General features: G+C 38.9%; 1 protein-coding gene across 2 annotated transcripts; it reads left to right on the top strand.

Moving 5' to 3' along the window:
* Nucleotides 1-210: 210 nt before the first annotated feature.
* c1ql4b (complement component 1, q subcomponent-like 4b) lies at nt 211-23586 on the top strand. 2 transcript variants are annotated; one of them, XM_059330112.1, is made up of 4 exons: nt 211-711; nt 1179-2288; nt 2358-2596; nt 20229-23586. In XM_059330112.1, exons 2-4 carry the CDS (start codon nt 2057-2059, stop codon nt 20406-20408), a joined length of 651 nt encoding a protein of 216 aa, XP_059186095.1. In that variant the 5' UTR covers nt 211-711; nt 1179-2056; the 3' UTR covers nt 20409-23586. The 2 variants fall into 2 exon arrangements, with proteins under 2 accessions (XP_059186095.1, XP_059186094.1); XM_059330111.1 differs by having other exon boundaries at nt 1179-2596.
* The last annotated feature ends 370 nt before the right edge of the window (nt 23587-23956 follow it).

The following is a 23956-nucleotide window of genomic DNA, read 5'->3' as shown; positions in this document are numbered from 1 at the left end:
ACTATTACGCCATAAGTTTTTTGGTTGTATGTATAAAAGTGAACGTAAAAAAGGACAACCTTTGATTAAACTATTACACAGATGTAGTCATTTTGATTTGTGAAAAGGTCACATGCAGGATGGGAGGGTGAATCTCAGTGTGTGTGCGTGTGTGTGTTAACGCAGAGAGAGGGCGGGGGGAGCAGTAGGAGGCAGATGCTGAGGAAAGAGACGCAGGACGGAAAATACAACAAGTGAGTGAACTGTTGCTCTGCAAATAAAGTGGCTCTGCAGCGGGATTTCTGCAGGGTGAAAGTCAGTAAAAGTAACTCGTCAGTATGAGTGATTTTATTTCAAGGAGCGCTTCGCGACTTTGAATTGCATTATTATTACTCTTTTTTTTTTTCTTTTTTCCCTGTAATTTTTTTTTACTTCCCTCCGTGTCTGCTCGGACTGCCTGTGAGCGCTGCTTTGAGCATTTTGGACGGTGCAGTCCGGCCGCCATGCAGGAGTCCTGGATGAGGTGCTGCAAGTTGAAATATTAGTGTGAGTATGAGTTTGCGACGCGACACAACTTCACCCCGAGGCGACAGTGAAAGCGCTCCGTGCTGGAGGGATTTCGTTCCGGTCCTGGACCAGTTTTCCTGCGGCGTTTTTTTCTGAGCCCGCAGCATTAAAAAAAAAAACCCGCACACACCGGGAGAACCGGGAAGAAAAGAAAGGACAAACTGGGTAAGAGGATCTGAGTTTTTCAAAAGTTTGCTAGTGAAATCCGTATTTCCTGTTGCGCTGATTAAATCTGGACGAGTTTTAAAAATAAGTGTCCATTTTCATAAAAGTTAATAAATATTTCTATTTATATTATTACAATTTTGTTGTTGATAGTCGAGTTTGTAGGCAATGATGAATGTAGGCCTGAAATAGTAACATGTAGCTGTGACCCCTGTTAATTTTTATTGTTATTTATTATTAGGCTATTATTATTTTCATGACACATATGGCATGTTTAAAATAAAATGATCATAGAATGGGGTTATGAATTATCTATCTTTCATATTTTCAATTATTCTTTTTTATTAATGAATGGAAACAATAATGGAAAAGTGAAGTTCTTTATTTAAATGTCTTCTAGGGATTTGCTGTTATTTGTTATTATTTAATGATACGTGTGTGTGTGTGTGTGTGTGTTTTCTTTCTAGATTCAGAGATCCCCTGTGATGCTGTGATAAAATGTTCTCTGCTTTGTCCAGGCTGCCTTTAAAACACATTCAGTGCAGCTTGGCCTGGCCTTTCCTTATGATTTGCCTTTTTACGACCTGTAACAAATCTGCACTATGAATGGAGGAGTAGACTCCTGAGATAAATCGAATCCAGGCTCCTACAACTATTTACATATCTATAGTGAGCCCATCAACAAAAACACGAAGAAGGGAGAAAAGAGCCGAGATTTAGCAGTTTCCTCATTCTTCTCTTCTCATTCTTGGACAGACAAGTAAAGCGCCCTTCTCCGTATGTGGTGGGTGAGATGAACTCCAGTGGGAATACTGTAGACCCCACCTGACAGCTCTCCGCCTGAGCAACTGAAAGATTTTCACTGGAGCCTCCACTACTACAGAGCTGGGCAAAAAAAAAAAAATCCACCATCTCAACGGTGATGCTTATTTTTGACAAAGACATTTAAGATATTTATACTATTGTTTGTCTTGGAAAATGATGCATTATCTTTAGAAAGGTTGACAGCCCTCTGACATTGTGAACCTGAGGAAAAATAAAAAGGATACAAAACAAACTGGACACAAAGAAATGGGAAAACCTATTTGTCATTCACTCCTTGACTTCTGATTTTTTCCTGTCTGAGACTCTCCTGTCCCGCTTCTAGAAAAGCCCCCCATTACCTTTTTTTGCCCCACACAATCATTTTTCCTCCTCCACCTCCCCGATCCAGTAGTTACTTGCCTCAGCCTTCAGCCTGGCCGGCACAACCATTCCAGCGAAGGGGGAGGAGGACTTCCTCACGCTGGCCGCCTCCCGGCTCAGCCGCAAGAAACGCGTCATCGGGGCTGGAGTCGGCGTGGCCATGGTCCTGGTCCTGCTGGTGGCCATTCCCCTATTGGTCCATACCACCAAGGGGGGAGGGTCCGGAGGAGGGGGCACGCATTACGAAATGCGTGGGAGCTGCAAGATGGTGTGTGACACTTTCACCCCCCCACAGGGAGAGCTGACTGCCGTCTCCCCTCAGCCCCCAGACTTCTCAAACCGTAGGGGCAAACAGGGGTACAGAGGAACCCCAGGGCTTCCTGGTCCTCCAGGTCCTAAAGGGCCCCCCGGAGAACCCGGCAAGCCCGGGCCACCTGGTCCACCAGGGCCTGGACCCGGAGGTTATGGCCCATCCCTCTACAGTCCCAAAATCGCCTTCTACGCAGGCCTCCGGAAACAACACGAAGGGAGTGAAATACTGAAGTTTGATGACGTGGTGACCAACGTGGGGAACTACTACGAACCAAGCACTGGCAAGTTCACCTGCCCTCTGCCCGGCATCTACTACTTCACCTACCACGTCCTGATGAGAGGAGGTGATGGGACCAGCATGTGGGCTGACCTGAAGAAGAACGGACAGGTGAGTACGTGGGGTGTTTGTGTGTGTGAAGTGTCCTGCTGATACTTTCATCACCCTTTTGAAAACAGCTCTCAGTCTGAAGATATTAAACAACCAAAAGTCTGGTTATGATCAGGAACACATTTCAGTTAAGGTTGGGGAAAGGTCCTCAATTGGCCTAAAATAACTATATAAACAGGCATTCAGCATGACCTAAGAATGTAAAGATCTAAACTAATTATTGGTTAATGTTGGAGTGTGTTTCATTGGTATGCCAGGACCTACACATACCTCAGGATGCCAGAAAAGAAAGAAGGCAACGAGTTAGATCGAAAAGGGCTTTAAACCCAATAATAATGTGATGACCAACTTTTTTCAGTCAGCTCAGAAAGCTGCTCTGAGGTACAGTTGAACATTGGCCAGGAGGCTAGTGAAGTCCAAAGCCCGACAGATATATCGGTAGACAGATATTATCGGCCGATAATGGCCTATCAAAGGCATATCGGTATTGGTGTATATGCTGTCTGAGATGTGCTGCTATTAAAACTTTTTTTACACAATACATAATACAGAAAATATAGCTTGGCTGGATTTGGAAATGGTGTTAGCTATTCATTTTTTCAAATAATCAGCAATTGACTGAAACTAAACAGTAATGATGTTTATTCAGCTATTTCTTTTATTCCTAATTTTTATTCTATTCTATTTCCTCAGTTCTCATTTGTGGAATTGACAGACAATGTAATGCATTGTGTATAATGTAAAATAATGTTAAATACTAATTCTACTAATAACGTTATATGTTTGAATAAGTTACTCTCTAGGTACATTTGCAGAGTGGTGAAAAACTGACGCACACTATTTTCATTCCAGCTCAAAAAATTATTATATTGGCTTCCATATTGGTTATTGATGAATTTTCCCCTCTAAAATCAGTATTGGCATTGGTTTCAAAAATCCTGTATCGGTCAGGCTCTAGGCAAGTTGTAGCGAGGATCACTAAAGGGCCACCAGGCCTACTACCCTGTGCAGTGTTGATATGAGTAAAGCAGATTTGGGGAGTTTGATGCTGTTGTTTCACCTAGTGATGAGTCAAAAGAAATGTCATAGGCAAATGACATTTAAAGGCATTGTATTGCATCAGTCTCCTACTACTTGGTTAGGTTTAGGAAAAGATCATGGTTTGGCTCAAAATAAGTTTACTTGTTTCATAATTTAAATACTTAAGAACGTTACCTATCGTAACTTATGTATGTAGGTTAAAATAAGTCAATGTTAACTTTTGGTTTTCACACAAACAACAGTCTCCTGGCTGAAGTCCCATGTTTGTTTGACCCAACCATCCACCCCGACCTCCTCCTACAGAGACTTTGATTAGAAATGTATTTGTAATACTTCCAAAACAAATGTAGTCCCAGAGAAAACATGTTTCCCTCAAAACATAATGCAGTTTTGTTGTATGAGAATGTAGGCGACCGTGCTGATTGCAAAGGTGTTGGTGACATCATGAAATACTTTTACTTCCACTCAGTTTTTTTACTACGTTGAAAATGTTTCTAAATGATAAATCACATTGAGAACATTGAGTTTTTTTCAGACAAACAAAAGTCTAAAGCAACATTTTCCACAAGGTGCTGTGTTTACTCAGACTGTATCTCAAGTCTTGCTTGGATAGGAACTTTGAACCAGAAAACTTTTAAAATATTTTTTAAGTCGTTGGTTCACTTTGGGGAACAAAGAAGAGGAAAAGAAAGCAGGATGAAAGTAGAAACAATAGTGGAACTACGAACAGCTTTAGCTGGAAAAGTGAAAACTGTAATTAATTGTATAACTTGCACACAAACGGAGAGAAAGAGAGAGAGAAAGAGAGAGTGACAGCCAAGCGATCAAGAGGATAACAATCCTTCACGTCTCGGTGGAACAAAGCCAAAATGCAACAGCTGGCTACTGTCCTCTGAGGAACTCTGACTTTAACACTAATAAATAAACAAGTACAAATGCCTGGAAAAAAGCCTTGAATGCTTCCATCTGGAGATCCGTGACAAGCTTGAAGTACTAAGCCCTCACTCTGTTGAGGAGCCCTGATTCTGACATGTGCTGCAGAACAGAAGAGTGACGTCTGGGGATTACCAGAGAAGAAGAAAAAAAACATGCTTTGCATTGTTACAAGTAGGCTCAGTGTTTGATGGTAAAGCTCTACACAGAATTTACACGGTACATGAATGTACAACAATTTGCTACCGAGCAGACCATCACCCTGCTGGGCTGCTGCTCACTGATATGCTTCTGCATCTTAAAAGACTTTTGATACAGTGAATGGGCCACTGAGAATTCACCAGGGGACAACCTTCCTCACTAATCCTATGTAAATAGAATCGAGGTGTTCCTTACTCTGTGAACATGCTAAATTGGCATTATAATCAATTTCTTTGTAATATTTATTCTGCTCTTTTTAAAAAAAAATCAAATCTATTTTTGCACATACTCTTAATTGTTAAATTGCTTTGTATCCTTTAGCTGATTTTTCTTCTCTGAAGCACTTTGAACCGCACTGACCTGTACGAAAGGTGCTATACAAATAAAGTTTGATTGATTGATTCATCTAGCATTAAAGGAAACATTGGAGAGGTTCAGCCGGACATGTTTGAGCCTCCAGACTCGGACATGGAGTCTGTTGTGCACCAAAATTGACGAGTAGCAGACGTTTCAGAATGGGAAGTAAGGTTAGCATTTTGTATTTGTTTACGCTGTTTATTAGCTTGAAACTAGCAGTAGCTGACACATTGCTAGCGTTGTGAAACCTACAGGAATAGCTGCCTCAATGTTGCAGTGTGTTTTTCGCTGTCTGTACTGAGAAGTCCCCTCTGGGCTCGAGGTTTCAGGTTTCTTTTCTGAATTTTGCAACCTATAAAGGCAGCATTTCAATTTCAAAGTAGTGACGTACTTTATCTAAATTGTCTGGTGTAAGCTTGAGATGAGCTTTAAACACTTGAGCACCCTGGTCCCTGTTTTGTGTGAACTGTTTTTTTCAGTGTTCAGTGCCTATTTTCCTGCAGTCCTTATCACTCGCCATTGCTGACCATACTGTCATTAACAACATCATGGGGTGCTGTACTGGGAATCAAACCTGGGTTTGTTGCAATAGCTTTACCCCTGATAGCAGAATATCTAAACTTATTTCAATACATTTCAGTAAGATTTGAACACGAGCCAAGTTTCAAATCCAGGATCCTTATATATTTGAGAGCTGGAAACAGTGAATGTGGAAAAAAAATGACTGAAACAACTGCTTGATTTTCAAAACTAATCCCATGTTCCTTGATCCGTAGCTCACTTGCACCAAATTCAACTGGAATATTTCTTAATATATTTGAGATATTCTGCCAACTGACTAACATAATGTATGAATGTCTAAGCTAAAACTATGGTTCAATCAATATAATGTCAGGGTCAGTACAAAAATAAATTTCTTTCATACTCATTTGGCTTTATGGACTTCCCAAATACACACATTATTATGTTATAGATCTTTTTTGCGACTGATCAAGTCCATAAAAACAGTTATTCTCTATTTCATTGATTTGACGGGATGTGCATAAAGTGCAGAGTGAAGAGGACAGACAGTTAAATGCCAGATATAATTGGGGGACTTGGTTTGTTGCGTGCCTTCACGGACATTGTCATTCCTGTCTTCTCTTGCTGTTAAATCTTTCATAGCCTTTAGATGAGATCCTCTCCCCTCCACCTGTGCCCCTCCTTTTAAACACACACACACACACACACACACACACACACACACACACACACACACACACACCTTTACCGTCCACACTGGCTATTGACTCCTTCCCCATTAATTATCTTTTCCATCAACTAAATTATTTAACCCAATTCAGTGCTGATCTTGCCCTCACAGTTTCATTGCACCTCATTTTTTTCTTCTCTGAATAGACAAGTGCTCTTGTAGCAGAATGAACCTGCTAGGTCAATGAGAAAAACCTTGAGGATATCACTGAAAAAGTTTGTCAATTTAGAGACTCATAAAGATGTCAGTTACAATCGTTGTGAATGGGTATTTTGTGCATTTAGATTTTATTCCTACCCTTGACAGTGATGCACAGGAGCTTTTCCAAAATGAGTGCCCCTACAGTCCTCAGACCTAAACGTTATGGTCGCATTTTTAAACACATGGCTGACATTGTGAAACAGTTACAGTGTGGTTAGGTTAAGGGAAAGATGATAGTTTGGGTTAAAATAAATGTGTTTCTTACGTAACTCGATTTAAGTTAAAATAACTCAATGCTCACTTTACGTTTCACACAGGACACAAACCGCAGCCTCCTGGGTGAAAGTCCTGCGTTGTTTGTTTGAGTCACGATAAGTCAAACACAAATGTAATCTGGGAGATAATCAGTTCCCTCAAAACATAATTAACTAGGGCTGGGCAATATGACAGTATATATATATATATATATAAAATCAAAATGACATAAAAATGTCAATTATGTATGTATGTTTAGTCAATATTTACATAATTTGAACAGAAAGATAAGCTTTACCATTTGGTTATTTTATATAGAAATAACCTTTCATTGATTTACTAGAGAACATGCTATATTTATCATTATCAAGATATTAAATTACCTAAATGTGATTATATTGATCGATCTAGCTGGGTGCTATAATTAACAATGAAGTTTCAATGTATGTCATATTAAAAGACTAGACTGCTGAGCCTTATGTCGGAGCATTTTGTCTGGCTTTGTCTATCAGCCTCCTCCAGTAGGTCAGATCCAACCTAATACCACTGCCACATAATGATGTCAGCATGTGTTAATAGTAGGTGGGGTGCTTAACGCTACTACCACATAGACACCTCTTCTTCAAAGACCTGTTTGAGGGTTAAGACTTGGTTTTAAGGTTAAGGTTAGAATTAGGCTTAGGTTAGGGTTCGTTTAGATGTGATAGTTAATGGAAGGGTTAAAGGCTTGGGACTGCATTACGGAAATGAGGGATGAGGGTCCTCACAAAGATAGAAGTACAAGGGTGTGTGTGTGTGTGTGTGTGTGTGTGTGTATGTGTGTGTGTGCACGCGCTTCACAGAGTGACTGACCAGGCCAGTTTCTCCCATACTGGACCAGCTATAAATATTCACACTCCCTCTCCATGCTCATCACTGTAAAGGGCAAAGTACATATTGGTGGTGAATTATATATCCATTGAAAAGGTCATCTACCTCAACACCAATCTTTTGATGAGTTATGGGACTTGATGAGTGAAGAGGATTCCTGGCATTGAGTGATTCATCTCCTCAAACTTGGTGCAAACTTGGACATCAGTTACACATTTCATCAGCCAACAGCTGCTAACACGTGTCTGATTTGTGTTTTCGTAAACGTCAGTCATAGCTTCATCCCGTCTCCTCAACTCCTCTCTTCAACACAGGACGGGGACGGAGGACGCTTTTATGTTGCCTTTTCTCTTCTCCTCCTCTGTCCACTCTCCTGTGAATATCCATCCATCCATCTCTCTCTCTGTCAGCCTGCTTGTCTGTGTCCTGCCTGTCCCTGCAGCGATCTCTCCTCAGGATGTGTCTTATTGTCAGCTCCCTTTGACAAGACATTGATCAACACCGCGCATATCAGTTTGACAATTGTTGTACACGCACAAACACACACACATCCACCCATGCTGTGAAACACACTTTTGACTGGCATACCGAGCTTTAAAGGAATAGTTTGACATTTTGAGAAATTTGCTTATCCGCTTCCAAATGTCGCTCTCATGTTTGTGTGGTAAATATGGAGCAGCATGTGCAACAGTTTTAGCAGTGTTGGGCTGTTACAGTATTGTAATGTAACCTTATTATCGGATAGTGTAAAGGATTATAATTTGACTACATCACACTTGCTTGTCCCAGTAACGCTCCTTTAAGAATGGGAGTTTGATGAAGGGTTTTTATCTGTCTTACTGTGCTGAGAGAAGAGACTGCTGCTTCCCGGTTACCCCAAAGTTGTCGTACATGTTGTGTCCCACTGGTAAGACTGTATTCTGAATTGTCCTGGTTTTGTTTGAGGCTGTTTGAGCCTCACTGATGTCACAGTAAAGATAAGATTTGTGGAATTCCAATGTTCATATCCTTCTGTTAAATACAGAATATGTGACGTTGCAAACAAGGGCAAATCAAATGTAAAGTGGTCCAGTTACTAAAATTGCCTATATTTCTTTTTTTGGTTGTTGTTATATTCCTTTCCTAGTGAGGGAATCGGGCCTGTGACAGTGCTGTCAGTAGTTTGAATTTCGCCATTCTCACGCACACTGTTACTCTGTTCTTATAATGCTCTTCACAGAGAAGTTGATCCAAACATGGTCACAGTCTGTAGACAGAAAGTAGCAGGTGATTGGCTTCATGTCGTCATCTCTAGCAAAGCTTTTGTTCTCTATCGAACTGTTTACGAAGCAAAACCGATCAATTTGAACAGCTCAGTTGAGTGTAACTCTTGCTGCATTAACTGGATTAGCTGCTTCTGTGTTCAATAGCGGCAACTGTAGGAGAAAGAAACAAGGCTTTGTGAAGATTATTAGTATTTTTCATTAATTTGTCATAGTACTGGACAGAGCTGTCACTTGGTGGGCTACAGAACAGTCTACCATTCAGTGATGGCCGGTGTGGAGGCATTTGGAGTTGTTATGAAGCAGCTTAAGTATTTTTAGTGACTACAACCCTGATTCTAAAGTTAGAATGTTGCCTAAAAGGTAAACAAAACATAATGCAATAATTTGTAAAGTATATCCTTTGAAAACTGTACAAAAACTATATTCTATGTCATTATTGTTATATGTCAAACTGCAGCGTCCCAACTTTTTTGTAATGAGGTTACATTTTTTAAATTAACTTGCCCAACGTTCAATAATGATATTTATAGGTGCTGCTATCAAAACCGCTGTTGGTGTCTGGTGTGAAACCAAAAGTCAATGCTGAATTATGTTAAGTTAACTTGTGGGTGTGTAACTTCATCATGTAGCATACATACACCTATGTCATGTCTTTACAAACATACTTACTTTATCCCAAACCATTATCTCTCCCTAAACCTAACCAAGCATTCTTGTTTCAATTCACAACATTAACCACATGTTTGAAACTGTGACTGTAATACAGGAGGAAAAAACTGTTTCAAAACCTAATTGAGAATGCAGTTTTGTTGTATGAGAATGCTATTTTTTATAAGACAGTGTTGTGCTCAGCCTTAACAATATAAGGTGTAAAGGTTAGAGGAAAAGTTGAATTAGAAGTGGAAAATTGTGGTGCATTTTGGTGTTCCGGTTAGAATAATAGATGTGTAGGTTCTGATAAAGGTTCATATGGTGTTTTTTTGTAATTATACTGCATGGTTAATGTCTTATTATGTTGAATGGGTTTGGATGAAGCATCCTTTAGACTGGCTCTCAAACGCAAGCAGGAAATAAGCTAATAAGATCTATGAGCTAATTAGATAATTAAAAATACCACTTAAAAGTTGCAGTGATGACAAGCTTTGACTCAATTAGAGGAAAGGAGCGGCTCGCCTCCAGTAGATAGGTGCGATGTGGCTACTGTGAGAGGTGGAAGCTGCTGATAACAGCACGTCAGACAAGGTGTCAATGTGTCACTTCATTAGACAGTTTTAAATTCATTAATTATTTTTTTTCTTTTGGGAGCTGCATTTTCTCCTTCAAAGATGGCGCGTGTTGGTGGAATAATTAATAATCAAGACTAATTTTCTGTGTGGCGCATTGCTTTTGTGACAGTGGCCTCACATTATGATTCAGGAACATTTGGTGATAAAAGATAAAAGTCCACCTTTTTCCAACAGCATTTCTTGTACAGGTCCTCTCATATACGCTGCAGCTTATTCTTGTTTTTCTCTTCTTGCCTTTTTTCTCTGACAACACACATTTATGTGCATGTTCATGCACACAGCCATTATTTGACTATATGTTTCTGTTATAATGGCTAAGGCCATTATATTCTGCAGGTTAAAACGACTGGGCTGGTTGTTACTGTGCTTTGTCGTGCCTTTGTTGTGCTTTCCTTTTGCCTCCCCATTATATCATTATTTCACCTCATCAGAAACAGGATTCTGTCTCTTTTCATGAACAGCATTGTTTCACAGTGTTTGATAGTGGTAGAGCTAGCATGAACAATGGTAAAATGCATATCGCATGATTTAAATTCTAATAGGTATACCACAATTAGAGGGAAATAAAATTCTGACCTGTGAACATGTTTTATGTGATGAATGAGTATTGCTGTTTGTGTCCCTGTGCACATTTTTTTAAAATTCTATTTTTATTTTATTTACATACATATAACAGACTGCATAAAAACTATATAATGAAACATAAACAAGGTGTCAGGAGAGATCAACAACCCAAAGGCTTATAAAACGGACCACTTCTTAACAAAAGAAAACAAAAAAAACAAAGCTAATTTGATTTTAAAAAATACCAAAAAAAGTTAATGACAACAATCAGTCAAAAAAAATCTAAAAAAAAAAAACATATATACATGGAAAATAAGAGAGAAAACATATATACGTCAAAAATAATAAAATTATTATCAATTGAATGTTATGACAATGTCCTTGTAACAGTTTCTAAACTCAAAGCTCTCAATTTATATAAAGGAAGGTGATTAACCTCTTTAGTATTATATTTATTAATTTGCTAATTAAATTTGAAGTTGCTAAATGATGATGGTAAAGAAAAAGGCAAGAGCATAATATTTATATATAAACACACATATCTGATGGATATTTGTGTAAACACTGAAACAACGTTCAGTTTCCTGAACCGTGGAATAAAGGCCTCATTAGAGTTTCCAAGTCATTTCTGCATGTATGTTAGGGAAAGGTCTTCACATACATTTTGTAAAACAAACCGAGTTGATACGAGTGGGTAAACCATACATGATAAAGGAATATTATAATTTAACTCCAGAGCTGAGGCTTTGCTGTGCAGGTAGGCCATCCAAAGAACCCATTTATACCCAATTAAGGCATCTCCTCTACCCTCAAAGGTTTCAGTCTAGAGCCAATTAGAGACTTTTTAATCAACATCTTGACACCTTGGGTCTTGAGTGTCATGGCAGAATATTAACATTTAGTATGCCAATTAGTGTGTGAGTCTGCAGTGCGGGAGAAGGGCTACATGTCGACCTGCATAATAGAAACAGGATACCTCAGGCTGGTACACATGGGTGGAGGCAGAGAGAACACAGCAGCTTCTACAAAAAAAAGGGCCATTTCAATTGCCCTTCTTCTCCCTCCCAGTTCACCCTTAGAGGTCCCTCAGGTAAGTTTAAGAGACCCCGTCTCAATCGCCTCGCTCCGCTCTGAGAGGTCTGTACATCACAGTGAATGAATCCTGTCAGTTTTATTACCAGAGGATCAAGGCACCACTGCGAAACAAAACAGAACTGAAAAAAATAACACTACATAGACAGCCCGCCTCCCCAACCTCATTTACACCCCCCCTTCCTCTGAAGCAGGCATGCTTGATCAGTTTGTTATCCAACAGGCTCCCTCCCTATCACTCAAAGCCCCTCTCGACTTTGGCTCCCTTTACCCGAACCCTGTGCTTAGACTGTTAAAAGTGCATGCAGCTGCTCACCCGTCTGTGTGTCCAAAATTCTGCTTTCACACCCTCCTTTTTTACATAGCTTTCTTTTCTGGTAACCCCACGTCCTCTGTCCATCATTTTTCTCTAAGTCAAAGCTCAGACATAAACATTATGAACAGACCCTTTGATATTACGCATAAAAATGATGAAAAATCTTTGGCTAAATAAATTTGAAATACAGTATGTCAGCCCTTAAATATGTCACACAAATCAGTGGCACACAGCTGAAAATGTGGATTTTATTGAGCATTTAGCACTGTGAATTATTTCTCTGCTGTAAATTTCCTTTCTCTCTCCCACCTTTCTCAGTCTCTTTCTCTCCCCCATTTAATGTTGCCCCCTAATGAAAAGTGGAGGCAGTGTAATCTTCTCTATTGTCCCGCGGGTCTCCCTTCTCCCCAACAGCAGCAGATCAAGTCAGAATAGCGTTGGGCCAACAGACAGAAATTCACTCCCTTGTCGCTATCAATCTCTGCCGCTGTTGACAATAATCCTGATTTGCTTTTCCCTCTTGTTTTCGCTCCCGAACCCCCGGCGCCTCATGCACACTTTAAGAAAACAGGGTTTCATTGTGATTGTTGCTGACAGCCCAACCTGCAGATTCATCTGTGCTCGTTTCAGTGTCACAAAGCTCTGCAATGTCATCGGCTCGGGCTCCGTCCAACAAATTACAATATATTCCACAGTGGCTGAGGGAGTATTCATGTCCATAAATTAAGGAATAAAACAATCTAAAAAAAATGTCAGATACAAGTCAAACTCAAAAATCATACTGAAGTAAAAGCACATAAAAGAAAGGTATCTACTGAATGTTATGCATGAAGTAAACTCCTTACAAATAATAGTTACATTTAAAGTAAGATCAGATTTTACATGTGTGCATTTAAAGTATGCATTCTGCAGAAAAATGGCCTATGTGTGTAATTTTATATAATTTATTAGATCCCCCCTTTAATTAATTTATATCAATGCACATAATAAACTTATAAAATATTTATATGCATGTCTTAATCTGAAAAGTTACTTCTGCTGTCAGATAAATTTACTTGAGGAAAAGTACAATAATTCCCCTTGAAATGTAGTGGAGAAGAAACATAATGTAGCATGAAATCAAAATGCTCAAGTACTTGTTATACTTGTTATATTGTGTTATACAATTAAGTATTTACGTTAAATATCGAGGTACATGCTTCTTCTCTGCTTAACTTCAAAGGGAATTATTGGTGCCTAGTTACTTTCCATCACTGATGATCCATTTAACAACAGTCAAATAAAACACTGAATTTAAATGTTTCATTGGATGTTAATAAATATTTAATATAAACCAATAGTTTAACCTAGAGGTCCTTCTCTTTTTTGTTTAACGGGGTACAACTCAAATAACTATAATGTCATAATTAACCCATGTTCCATTGTAGCCGTAATACTGATAATGGTTGTGATATGATTTCAAATGCCACACTCTTAAAAATATGTGCATAAAATGTATAAACTTGTCCACTGGGTTACTGTATAGGGGGAGAGTACGACCATGAATTAATCATAAACATAACACATTAAATGTCAGCATCCAGGCTAAGTAAACCTGAGTGTCTCATAAGGAAGTCAACCATAAAAAGCCATAAATAACATGGTGTCCTTTTTGGCTGGCAAATATAATTAGCTGATGTTCGTGTTTAAAAGGCCATGATTTCAGTGAGGTGGTGTGAATATCACTGCTGCAACTCGCAGTATGACCCTTAAACATGGCTGATACAGGTAGGCAGCATCGTGATTTAATCACATACTTTAATAGGAGGGATCCATGCACAGGCAGAGATGTGAACCCGTTTTAATTGTTATCTTCTACTGTATTCGTAGCAGCAGCCTGTCAGCCTCGAGCTCAGCTGAAAACACTGTCAGGGGAATCCTGCCGTTCAACCATGTAGACAGATGTTGGATGTACAAGATGTCAGAATCTCTTTACTGTTATATTTTTCCTAAAACCTATTAGGTCTCCTCAGGGGAGCTGTTCAGTCCCTTCAGAGCAAAACAGTCCAACAGTATAAAATAACAAAATGTCTTATATATGCTGCGTGGTTTTTCTCAGGTGTTCACTTGAGATTTATAAAAAACAAGGCTGCTGTTATTGAGAGATAGTGGGATGGAGTGTGTGTGTGTGTGTGTGGGGTCTTATCCTGACCTCCTGCTAGTGTTTCATGGGCCCATTTGACCACTGTAGCCTATCCTGTGCCCCCATTTATTGTGATTGTATGGAGTTATTGAGGAGTTGGACCTATTAGGCGGGGAGCTGCCATGGCTACCCGACTACCAATTACCGTGGCCTGCAGCCGTGTATCGCCCACCCTGATGCATCTGGAGGTAGGGAGGGGTGAGGGATGCGGTGAAGGGGGGAGGGGAAAGGGGAGGGGGTCCTCAGGAGACCTGCCATAGCAGCACGCCGTTAATCAATCCGATTTAGACCGGACAGGGACACACTTAGTCGCTGCTCCCGCCAACACTGCCATGGCGGGGGAGAGAAAATGTGTGCGTGACCTGCATCTCATTGGAATGTAAGGACACAAAAAGATGGATAGATGGGTCCAGGATGAAGAGATAGCGATGGGGTGGCGAATGGGAGAGGGGTGATGGAAGGGGCGTGAGGTGTGGAGGCAGAGACAACAATTAATGGAGTGATGTGAGTTGAATTAAAACAAAGGAAATGTATCGATTCATTTCTGTCTCAGGGAGGGGAATAAAAATGTTCACCTCCTCTTCATGGGAGAAATGCTTGTTTGGAGAAATATATCGAGCTGAATTGATGAAATGGGTGGGAAAAAAAGTCATCATTTGATGGAGGATGAGGAGAAATGGGTAGTTTATTCTTATTTGATTTGTTCTAGTGATCAAAAGAGAGTCAGGGAAGCTTGATGACTGGTGGAGATGAAGGACCATATCCTCAGTCAGACCCAGAGCCGGAGACAAGGATAGAGTGAGGGTATCATATTTGCATTCATTAATATGTATGTGCTTGTGTACTTTATTTTCCACTGTTAAATGGATATTCTGCTTCAATAGTTGGTTACTTACCAAATGATAGTGCAATTTATTATAAGAAGATTTGCTTACTGGGTGCAAAAACAACTTAACAACTTAACAGAAACACCTGCATAATGATTACGGCTGCACTATTCAGCTCCCCAAGCAGCTATTTAGCCACATTGAGATCAAGGGTGTAATTTACAGGAGGGACACAGGGAACATGTCTGCTACACTTAGGCAGTATTAAACCCCTTAACTTTTTACATCAAGACATTATATTACAAAAAAACACAAAAACGAAATAACCCCTTTCAGGAAAAAAATATGAATGAAACATACAGTACTGTGCAATTCTTCTAGGCACTTTTTAACACCTGCCTAAGACTTTTGCACAGTGCTGTACATTACATAGATAATACATGGAGAGAATGGAAATTAAGGCAACTAAAAAAAGTGGTTTTATTCTGCACTTTTTGCCTATGGTGTTGATCAATTTAGTCACTTTTTGCTGTATTAAATTATTTTTGTTAAGACCTTTACATGAAAGGCACATCTGAAAGTTATGAAAAAATGGCTATGTTTTGTTCTACCATGGGTTGGGTTATCTAAAAATTCTTAAGGATTGGTGTCTGTACTACTTGGAAATCTACCACCCCCTTCTTACATAGCATTTAGTAACTGTGTGGGCTACTGCAGGTCTTTACCTTCATCCAGGTCTTAATGAAATAGCAACATGTGGGAGATCATTATGATCTTGGAATTTGCGGGCATCACATCTGCGTTGGCTGCTATGTAAACATGTACAGTAATCATCAGAACGACTTCTTAAATGGCTGGTCATACCATTACAGACCCAGCATCATGTTTCATCAGATGCCAGCACACATAAACCTGTCCAGATGTAGATAAAAGAGTGAAGAATGGCTCATCAGACTGTATCCCTTTCTTAAATTGTGTCAGGCTCCAGGTTCTGTGGTCTTCACACTACACGATGCGTCTTTAGTGCATTGGTTTTGAATACCAACAATCGCTGGATGACGGACATTAATGTCAGTTTTATGAAGCTCATAACACCCAGCTCCTCCTGCAACTGTGTCATGAGGGTGTTGATTACATCATTTGGTAATTCTGTGGCTACTGTGTTTATCCTTGCGGATACATGACCATGTTCAGTGTTTTTATACAGTGCTTAACACATTTATTAGACCACCTGTCATAAAAATGAGAAAACATACATATTTTAGAAATCTTTCAAAAGCTTGATTAAAACTAAAATAACAAACTGAATTCACCTTTTTAAACCCAGATTTGAGCCGGCTCACTGGGCTTCTCTGAGACAGAAATGAATCAAGCATAGCAGTTCTGTTGAGGAATAGAAGTAAATAACTACAATTTTACATCTTAATCAAGAAATAATAATGTGCTTTAGTATTTTGACATTTTTTTTGTAAAACAGTTAATTTGAAAATTCATGGATAACAATTATAATAATTATGTTTTAACATTAAAAATATCATTTCAGTTAAAGAGCTTCTACATACTGGTATATTAAGCATTACAGAAACTTATTATTAGAAAATTATTTTGGTTGAAGAATGTATTTTTTCCTCAGGAGTTGGTGGCGAGCAAAAAAAGCTAAAAGGAGAGTACTTACTCACTTGCTTCTGCAGCTTGTAATTTCCTGCAGACTGATCTGGCTTGAAGGGAACTACTGCTGTTTTAAAATGAGTTAAAAGGAGTTGGATGAAGGTATATCAGGTTGATCCAGAATATAATGACCTGAGTCTTATTATTGGTATACTCATGCTGTGATCTGAAAGTTCATCGTCTGTAACTATTATATGTATATTCTCTGTCTTAAAAAACTCTGTTAAATGTGCTGCTGCTGCCTTGGCCAAGCCACTTTTATCAGGGTAAATTTTAAGCTCAATGATGCTTTTTCATGGTTCAATAAATTGAAAATAAAAATGTAAAAAATTGTCATCTATTTGACACAAACCCGAATGAGCGCCAGTTCATCATAGCAATAAAAAAGGTGAAAGACTCCAGCCCTGCAAACAGGCTGAGGGTGCAAAAGCTTTCAGTGCACCTTCATTTTGCACCCTGAAATTTGAATAATAAATAACACATTTTAATAATTACATAAACAATTATAATGCAATTTATGCTATTTGCAGTAATTAAAAGTATCAGTAACAGTTATTAAATAAGATTGGTGGCACATCACTGTCATGTTGAGTATGTAATGCACAGTATGTGATGTCAGATGTGTTTTCAAAGTTGAATACCTCTGAATTATTACCCAAAATTTAATGACTAGATTGGATTTCTGTAGTCCAGTTGCAACAAAAAAAATGTCCTCTACCCATTCATTGTGTTTGCTGTAATTGCTCAACAAATGAACTGATGTCCTCCCTGATGCCTTCCCTGCAATCCCGATCAGACTCTCCTCTGCAACAGGTGGATCAGGTGTGAGAGCGACAATCCTCTGGAAAAATTGATGGCGGCTAAGAAAGGTTGTGCTCTCAGATGGAGGTTTGAGGCCAAAGATCACTGCACATCTCATCTATCTGCCCAGTGGACAGGAAGGCATCTGTACTGATGACATTACAGCAAGATCACAGAATGAAACAGGAAATAAAATGGCACCGGTTACATCCAGATAACGTGAACAGACTGGCTTTGGGATACTGTGATAAGATGAAAAAAGATAAACCTATTAAAATCACCCACCTATAATATAAAACACTGGATTTGGAAGAAATTGCAAGTTTCGATTCGAGTCATTATTATATCAGTGAAGAGTCTTATAGCGATCACATCTGACTGGGTCACTATAACCGGATGGTTATTATAACAGATATCAGTTATTTTTCTTTATTCCTCATGCAGGTTACTATCTAATTGAAAATATTTATATGATTATGCATTGTGAAAAGACAGTGTTCTGTACTGTTTATAATTTAAACACATTATTATAGTAAAAAAAAATGTTTACTGCAGTTTTGATAAAGTTATTAGTCTAATTAAGCATTGTGCTTTTTAAAAAATACAGTAATGTCAGTAGGCTACTAATACACAGTTGGGCAGTAGTTGTAGTGCATTTTTAAAATTTTTAACAGGCTTAAAAATGCCGACAGGTTACTGTGACGCAAAGTACAACCCTGATTCCAAAAAAGTTGTGAAACATACACGCTTTGTAAAATGTAAATAAAAACAATGTATAAAAATTGAGAGCGTGTATAAAGTATTTACAAATGAAATGTTTCACAGTTTGAGCATTAGATATGTATATGATATTTATTTTCTTGGGGTTCAGGGTTCAATGCTTTCTGTTTTTATTAAACAGCAACCCAACTTTTTTGGAATCTTGGTTGTAGCAATCACAGGAGTGAAATAAATAATAAGAAATAACATTGTTTTAAATTTGTATTACATAAAATACCCAAAATGAACACTGTATTTGTATAGGACTTTTGATCCATGTAAGCAGGTGATTGCTGTAACTGTGATCATGACACAAGGATTCATCTGGATTGGATTGCTGGATCGCATAATATGAGTTAATATTACTATTTCATGTTGAAAGTAGTAATGTGGTGAACATGACTGCATAGTGTTTTGGGGCTACAACAGAGGACCAGGGATTCAAATAAGAGCAGAGAGGATTGTGGGAGCAGAGGCTTGTAGAGACGTATGAGACGAATCAATCAGATTCACCGAATGAAATATTGAAAACTAGCAAGAACTATTTCCATACATAACTTTCAACACAAATACCGGTCCGCTGGTTGAAAGCTGGTTGATTCATTTGATCCATCCACCTTCTCTCCTGCCTGCCCTATAGGGACCTACGTGACTTTTATCCTACGTCACCGCAGAAAGTTTTGCAGGAAAGCCACAAATTCCAGCACATTAGTTTGAATAGGAAGCATTCATGTAAACACCCAGCTATCATAAAGGCCTAAAGAAATAAGATAGTGACGTGAATAAGATCAGTGACATGCGCTGACGTTCATGGCTAGTGAGGCACCGACTTCATCACAATCAGATTTACAACATATGAACCCTACAGAGTAGCTTATTCACCATTTGAATGGCAGTAGTTAACGGGCCATGTTTAAAATCCTCATGTCAGCTTTCTTTACACATACAAACTGTTGCACACAAAAAAAACCCATTTATTTAAAAAAAAAGTTATTATGGTCTTACCTTTACTTATAAATGAAGTCCATGCGTCGCCCCTTCTGAACAAAAGCATCAATAACTTGTTTGGAGAAATTTAAATTTTTTTTAAAAATAAACAGATGGCTGCACTTGACTTGCTAACTGTAGATTGTAGCTTGCTGTCACTTATTCTTCAGCCGAGGAGTCGCAAGAAAAATCACTGGGATCACCAGCGCCCCCTACCATGAGGCAGGAGAACTGCGTGCCTCACTTAGTGCCTTCTCACAGCCGTTTTATTATTGCTCAGCACAAGAAACACGTTACACACATACAGTTGTTGACCAAAAAAACACTGTATATTATGTACAGCAGATAAACTATGGAAATTTAGTTCATAATGCAAAAGTGTTTGAACATTTTAATAGCGACAAACAGAGAGACAGCGGTCTCGCTGCACAGCATGCCAGCACATTAGCCGAGTCATTGTCAATCTATAGTGAGGCTCATCTGGCTGCTGCCTCACCGCACGTCTCAGTATTTGAACAGTGAGTGTGAAAATTCAGCGATTTTGAATGAAAGGTAATCTAAAGTCGAGTGAGATTAAAAAAAAAACTTTATAGTGCAAATCACTGGATAAATATTAATTATTTTTTTCATTTTAAATTTTTTTCTTTCCATGATGACAGGTGAGGCACGGCCTCTCCTGCCGCCCCTGACCGCACGTCACTGTTCTCGATGGTATTTCCTCATTTCTTTCCATCTTTGCAGCCTATGAACAGCATTTTATTTGTCTTTTTCTCAGGTGAGGGCCAGTGCAATCGCTCAAGACGCAGATCAGAACTACGACTATGCCTCCAACAGTGTCATTCTGCACCTGGATGTGGGGGACGAAGTGTGCGTACAGCTGGACGGGGGCAAAGTTCACGGCGGAAACACCAACAAATACAGCACCTTCTCTGGCTTCCTCATCTACCCAGACTGACAGTATACTCACGTTTATATACTCTCTCTCTCTGTAATCAAGCAAAAAGTTTCCTCTCCTTTCTCCATCTAACACCACCATGCCTCCATCATGTAATTTGTCATTCCAATGCTGTTCAGAGCACAAAACATGTAATTACATGATCATAGTTAACAAAAGACAATTTGTGTAAAAATGAATATAGTATTGTATATATTACCAGTTCACATTTACTTCTGATACACACACCTGTGTTATCATTATTCTGTGCCATGTACAGTATGTGTTAGCATGGCTAAAACACACGATTCACATGCACACGTTGGCTTGTATACACACACATGCACACGAAGGCGTGCTCACATGATTTCTCCTATCAGAGAAGAGACAAGATGACCATTTCAGCCACCAGTCTGAAATCGACTGAAATGATCTCTGAATGTAGACTGTAAATCGAAGTGTATGTGTGTACTTGGCTGCAGCTTCTCGCCTTCACTGTGAGATGGATTTCCAAACGAGAAAAGTCATGAATATATTGATCGCAGCTGATAATACGGCCAACCCCATGAACATAATCCAGTGTGTTGTATGTCTGTGTTCACGCCTGTGTGCGAGCATACCTGTGTGTTTATCCTTCAGTTTGTGTTGAGGCGTAAAAGCAGCACGTTGCTGTTAGTTTGACTAGTACAGTCTCCGGCTCCTGCTCAGGAAGGGGCTGTCAAGTTGTCGGTAACAGTCCCTTAACACACACAGTATATCGATACTGAGGTTTAGCTTTGAGATTTTTCCCTGAGCCGGAGCTCATGGCAGATCCTCATCGGGTCCTTCTAATGAGCTGAGGCTCCTCCTGCAGCCTCATCTGCTCAGTCACACTCACATCTGGCATCCAGTTTGCTGTATGACTTTAAATATGGCTGAAATAGTTTGCCATTTTGGGAAACATGCTTGTTTGCTTTCTCGCTGACAGTTAGGTGAGAAGATTGATATCTCTCTCATATCTGTCACTATAACGCTGCTAAGTGGAGTATAAGGACTGGGTTAAAAAAAAAAGTGGTTCATGCAATGACCATGTTAAATCTAAAGTGATTAGAGTATATCATTCAGCAGAACAGATACACTAAAAGGCTCATTATCAGATGGTCTCTGCTGGAAGACATATGTGTTGCACTCACTTGTTCACATGACAGAAAGAGTTGTGTACCAAAAAAAAAAAAAGATTCATAAGAATATAATGATATTTGATACAGATCATGTGAACAGCATATTCTGATTGGTGATTCTGAATTAGCCAATGGAGAATTTTCCAATTAAAACATGTAAAATATATCAATATTATTTGTGCTTTAGGAGCATCTTTCGACATGTAGCCTATACAGCGCATTTGGAATATGTGTCTCAGTGGGTTTTTTGTTGTTGCAACGGCCTCTTACCTATTTGTATTTTACACAGACCAACAAGCCAATAATTTGGAAGGCGCGAGAAGAGATGCATGGCCAAAATAAATGCCAACATTACTCTTCTAAGGAGGAACACACCTACTTTTAAAAATTACAAAAGACTCAGACAACCCCAGGTTTTTAGATATGCACAAATATCTCAATGCCGATGATGGTTAAAGGACGCGAATAAACAATCCATGAACAGTGGAAAACTTTGGAACAAAATCATATTTTAATGCAAAAAAAAGCTATTTTTTTTGACGTAATAAATCAACCCCTGTCAAATATAGTAGTTCATTTTATGTAAGTTGGAGTATACAGTGCTGCATGTAATCAGGAATATTAGTGGAAAATTTATTTTCAGCCTTTTAAACAACTTATTAAGAATGTTCTCAAAATGGCAAAAACATGAATATTTTGTGCATGTAAATGTAAGCAATGTCAGAGGAGAAACTTACAGAAATGGTAAAACACGGACTAACAAATCACAAGTCAGAAAGGTGAAGGAGGAGGGGGTTTCCACAACTCTTTTGTCTGAGAAGCACTTTTGAAAAAGCATAGTTAATGCTAACACAGCATTGGAAATCGAGGATTTAATTAGCCTCGCTCTGTCAAAGGTGGTACAATCCGCCTACCAGAACCTTTAAAACTCACTCAGTAACATGCTTCTCTGTTTAATTCATATGAAAACCCAACTGAAAAACAATCGTTTGTGGTTTAGCTGGTTAGCATTTATGAATGGAGCCAGGCTAGCTGTCTTTGTGCTAAGCTAACTGATTGCTGGCTTCAGCTTCACGTTTACTGAACAGAGATGAGAATGGTCGATCCACTTATTTAAATGCAAGATTACCGTGTTTCACAAAGTGTCAAAAATATTCTGTCAGTTTTACTGTGAATATATGTATTCATGTGAAGACATTTTTCAAATGCAGGTGACAGTTGTTGATGTTTTACTGCCATATGCCATACCTATAGGTTTTCTGTGCCTTACAGTATCTTTTTCATTTTAACTTTTTATGCATGAGACACTTGTTGAATCCAGGCGATATAAACAAGCTGATAAAAACAGCAATCTGATGAAGATTTCTGATGAAAACCTCTCCAAAAGTCCACATTACCCAGTTTAAGGAGTCTAGATGCTAACTGAGGACACAGATTGTGAATCTTTGTATGTAACTGGATGTAAATGCTGAAAATAAATTCTCCCCAAATGGAGACAGAGGTTCGTTCTGTATGGAGGGAAAGAAAGAACAACTGAAGCATGTCACGGTTCAAAAGTTGCATTCAGAAAAAATATAAATATGTTGATGTGTTCAAATTATTACATTAAACGATTCTATTTTTTTTCATGATATAATGCTTAGACGGGTTCAATATATTAATCCTTCGAGCACATCTATTGTAGTTTTAGTGTCATGGAAGACGAGAGCTTCATATTGGCCCAACAAGTGACACATCCGGCTTTGAGCATGAGTGTACGTCATTGAGTTTTGGATGTGAACTTTTCTAATCATTTTTGTGCTGTGATTGAAAAACCCCTTCCGACATTGTGCATTGTACACAGACATTCCTCCTGAGTGGATTTACATAACCTACTGTGTGTGTTCTCTGGCACTGTTACCTTTGTTCACGGGCTGTGTGAATTCATTGTTGTCGCTGTACTTTGCAAGCTGAGTTGTGTGTATTTGTTATGTATGAAATCCATGTAGATTTTTCTCTGCCCTTGAAGACTATGAAACACAATAAAAAAATAAAATTTAGGTTTATTTTTCTGTCACTGAGTCAAACTAAAACCATTTTTTTCTCGATTCTTTATTCTCTCCTTGTACTTTACAGGAAAATTTAAGACCTCAGCAGGTGTTGATATTGGTTGTGATAAGGTGTTTTTTATTACAAAGATGTTATCTGCATTGGCGAGATTCAGATATGAAACAGCAGTTTGAAAGAACTGTAGAATGTATGAAATATGCACGTAGTGTCTGTGGCATCACCCATTGGTTTCTGAAAAGCCAAAATGAAGCTCAAAGTGGACCCCCATCTTGGCAGCACCTGACTCCTCATAACTCCCAGTTAATCCAAAAAAGGGGCAAAGAAGTGGAGTGGGGGTGAGCTGAGGCGGGCTGAATGAAG

Source organism: Centropristis striata, chromosome 3, assembly GCF_030273125.1.
Source record: "Centropristis striata isolate RG_2023a ecotype Rhode Island chromosome 3, C.striata_1.0, whole genome shotgun sequence".
NCBI classification, from domain to species: Eukaryota; Metazoa; Chordata; class Actinopteri; order Perciformes; family Serranidae; genus Centropristis; species Centropristis striata.
Note: the sequence above shows the minus strand (reverse complement) of the source record. Positions and strands in the feature narration are given on the sequence as shown.

Bases quoted from the DNA above. Each gene is read 5' to 3' on its own strand.
- c1ql4b (XM_059330111.1), top strand. From the start codon at position 2,057: ATGGTCCTGGTCCTGCTGGTGGCCATTCCCCTATTGGTCCATACCACC. The intron at 2,597-20,228 runs GTGAGTACGTGG...TCTTTTTCTCAG, and splicing joins ACCTGAAGAAGAACGGACAG to GTGAGGGCCAGTGCAATCGC.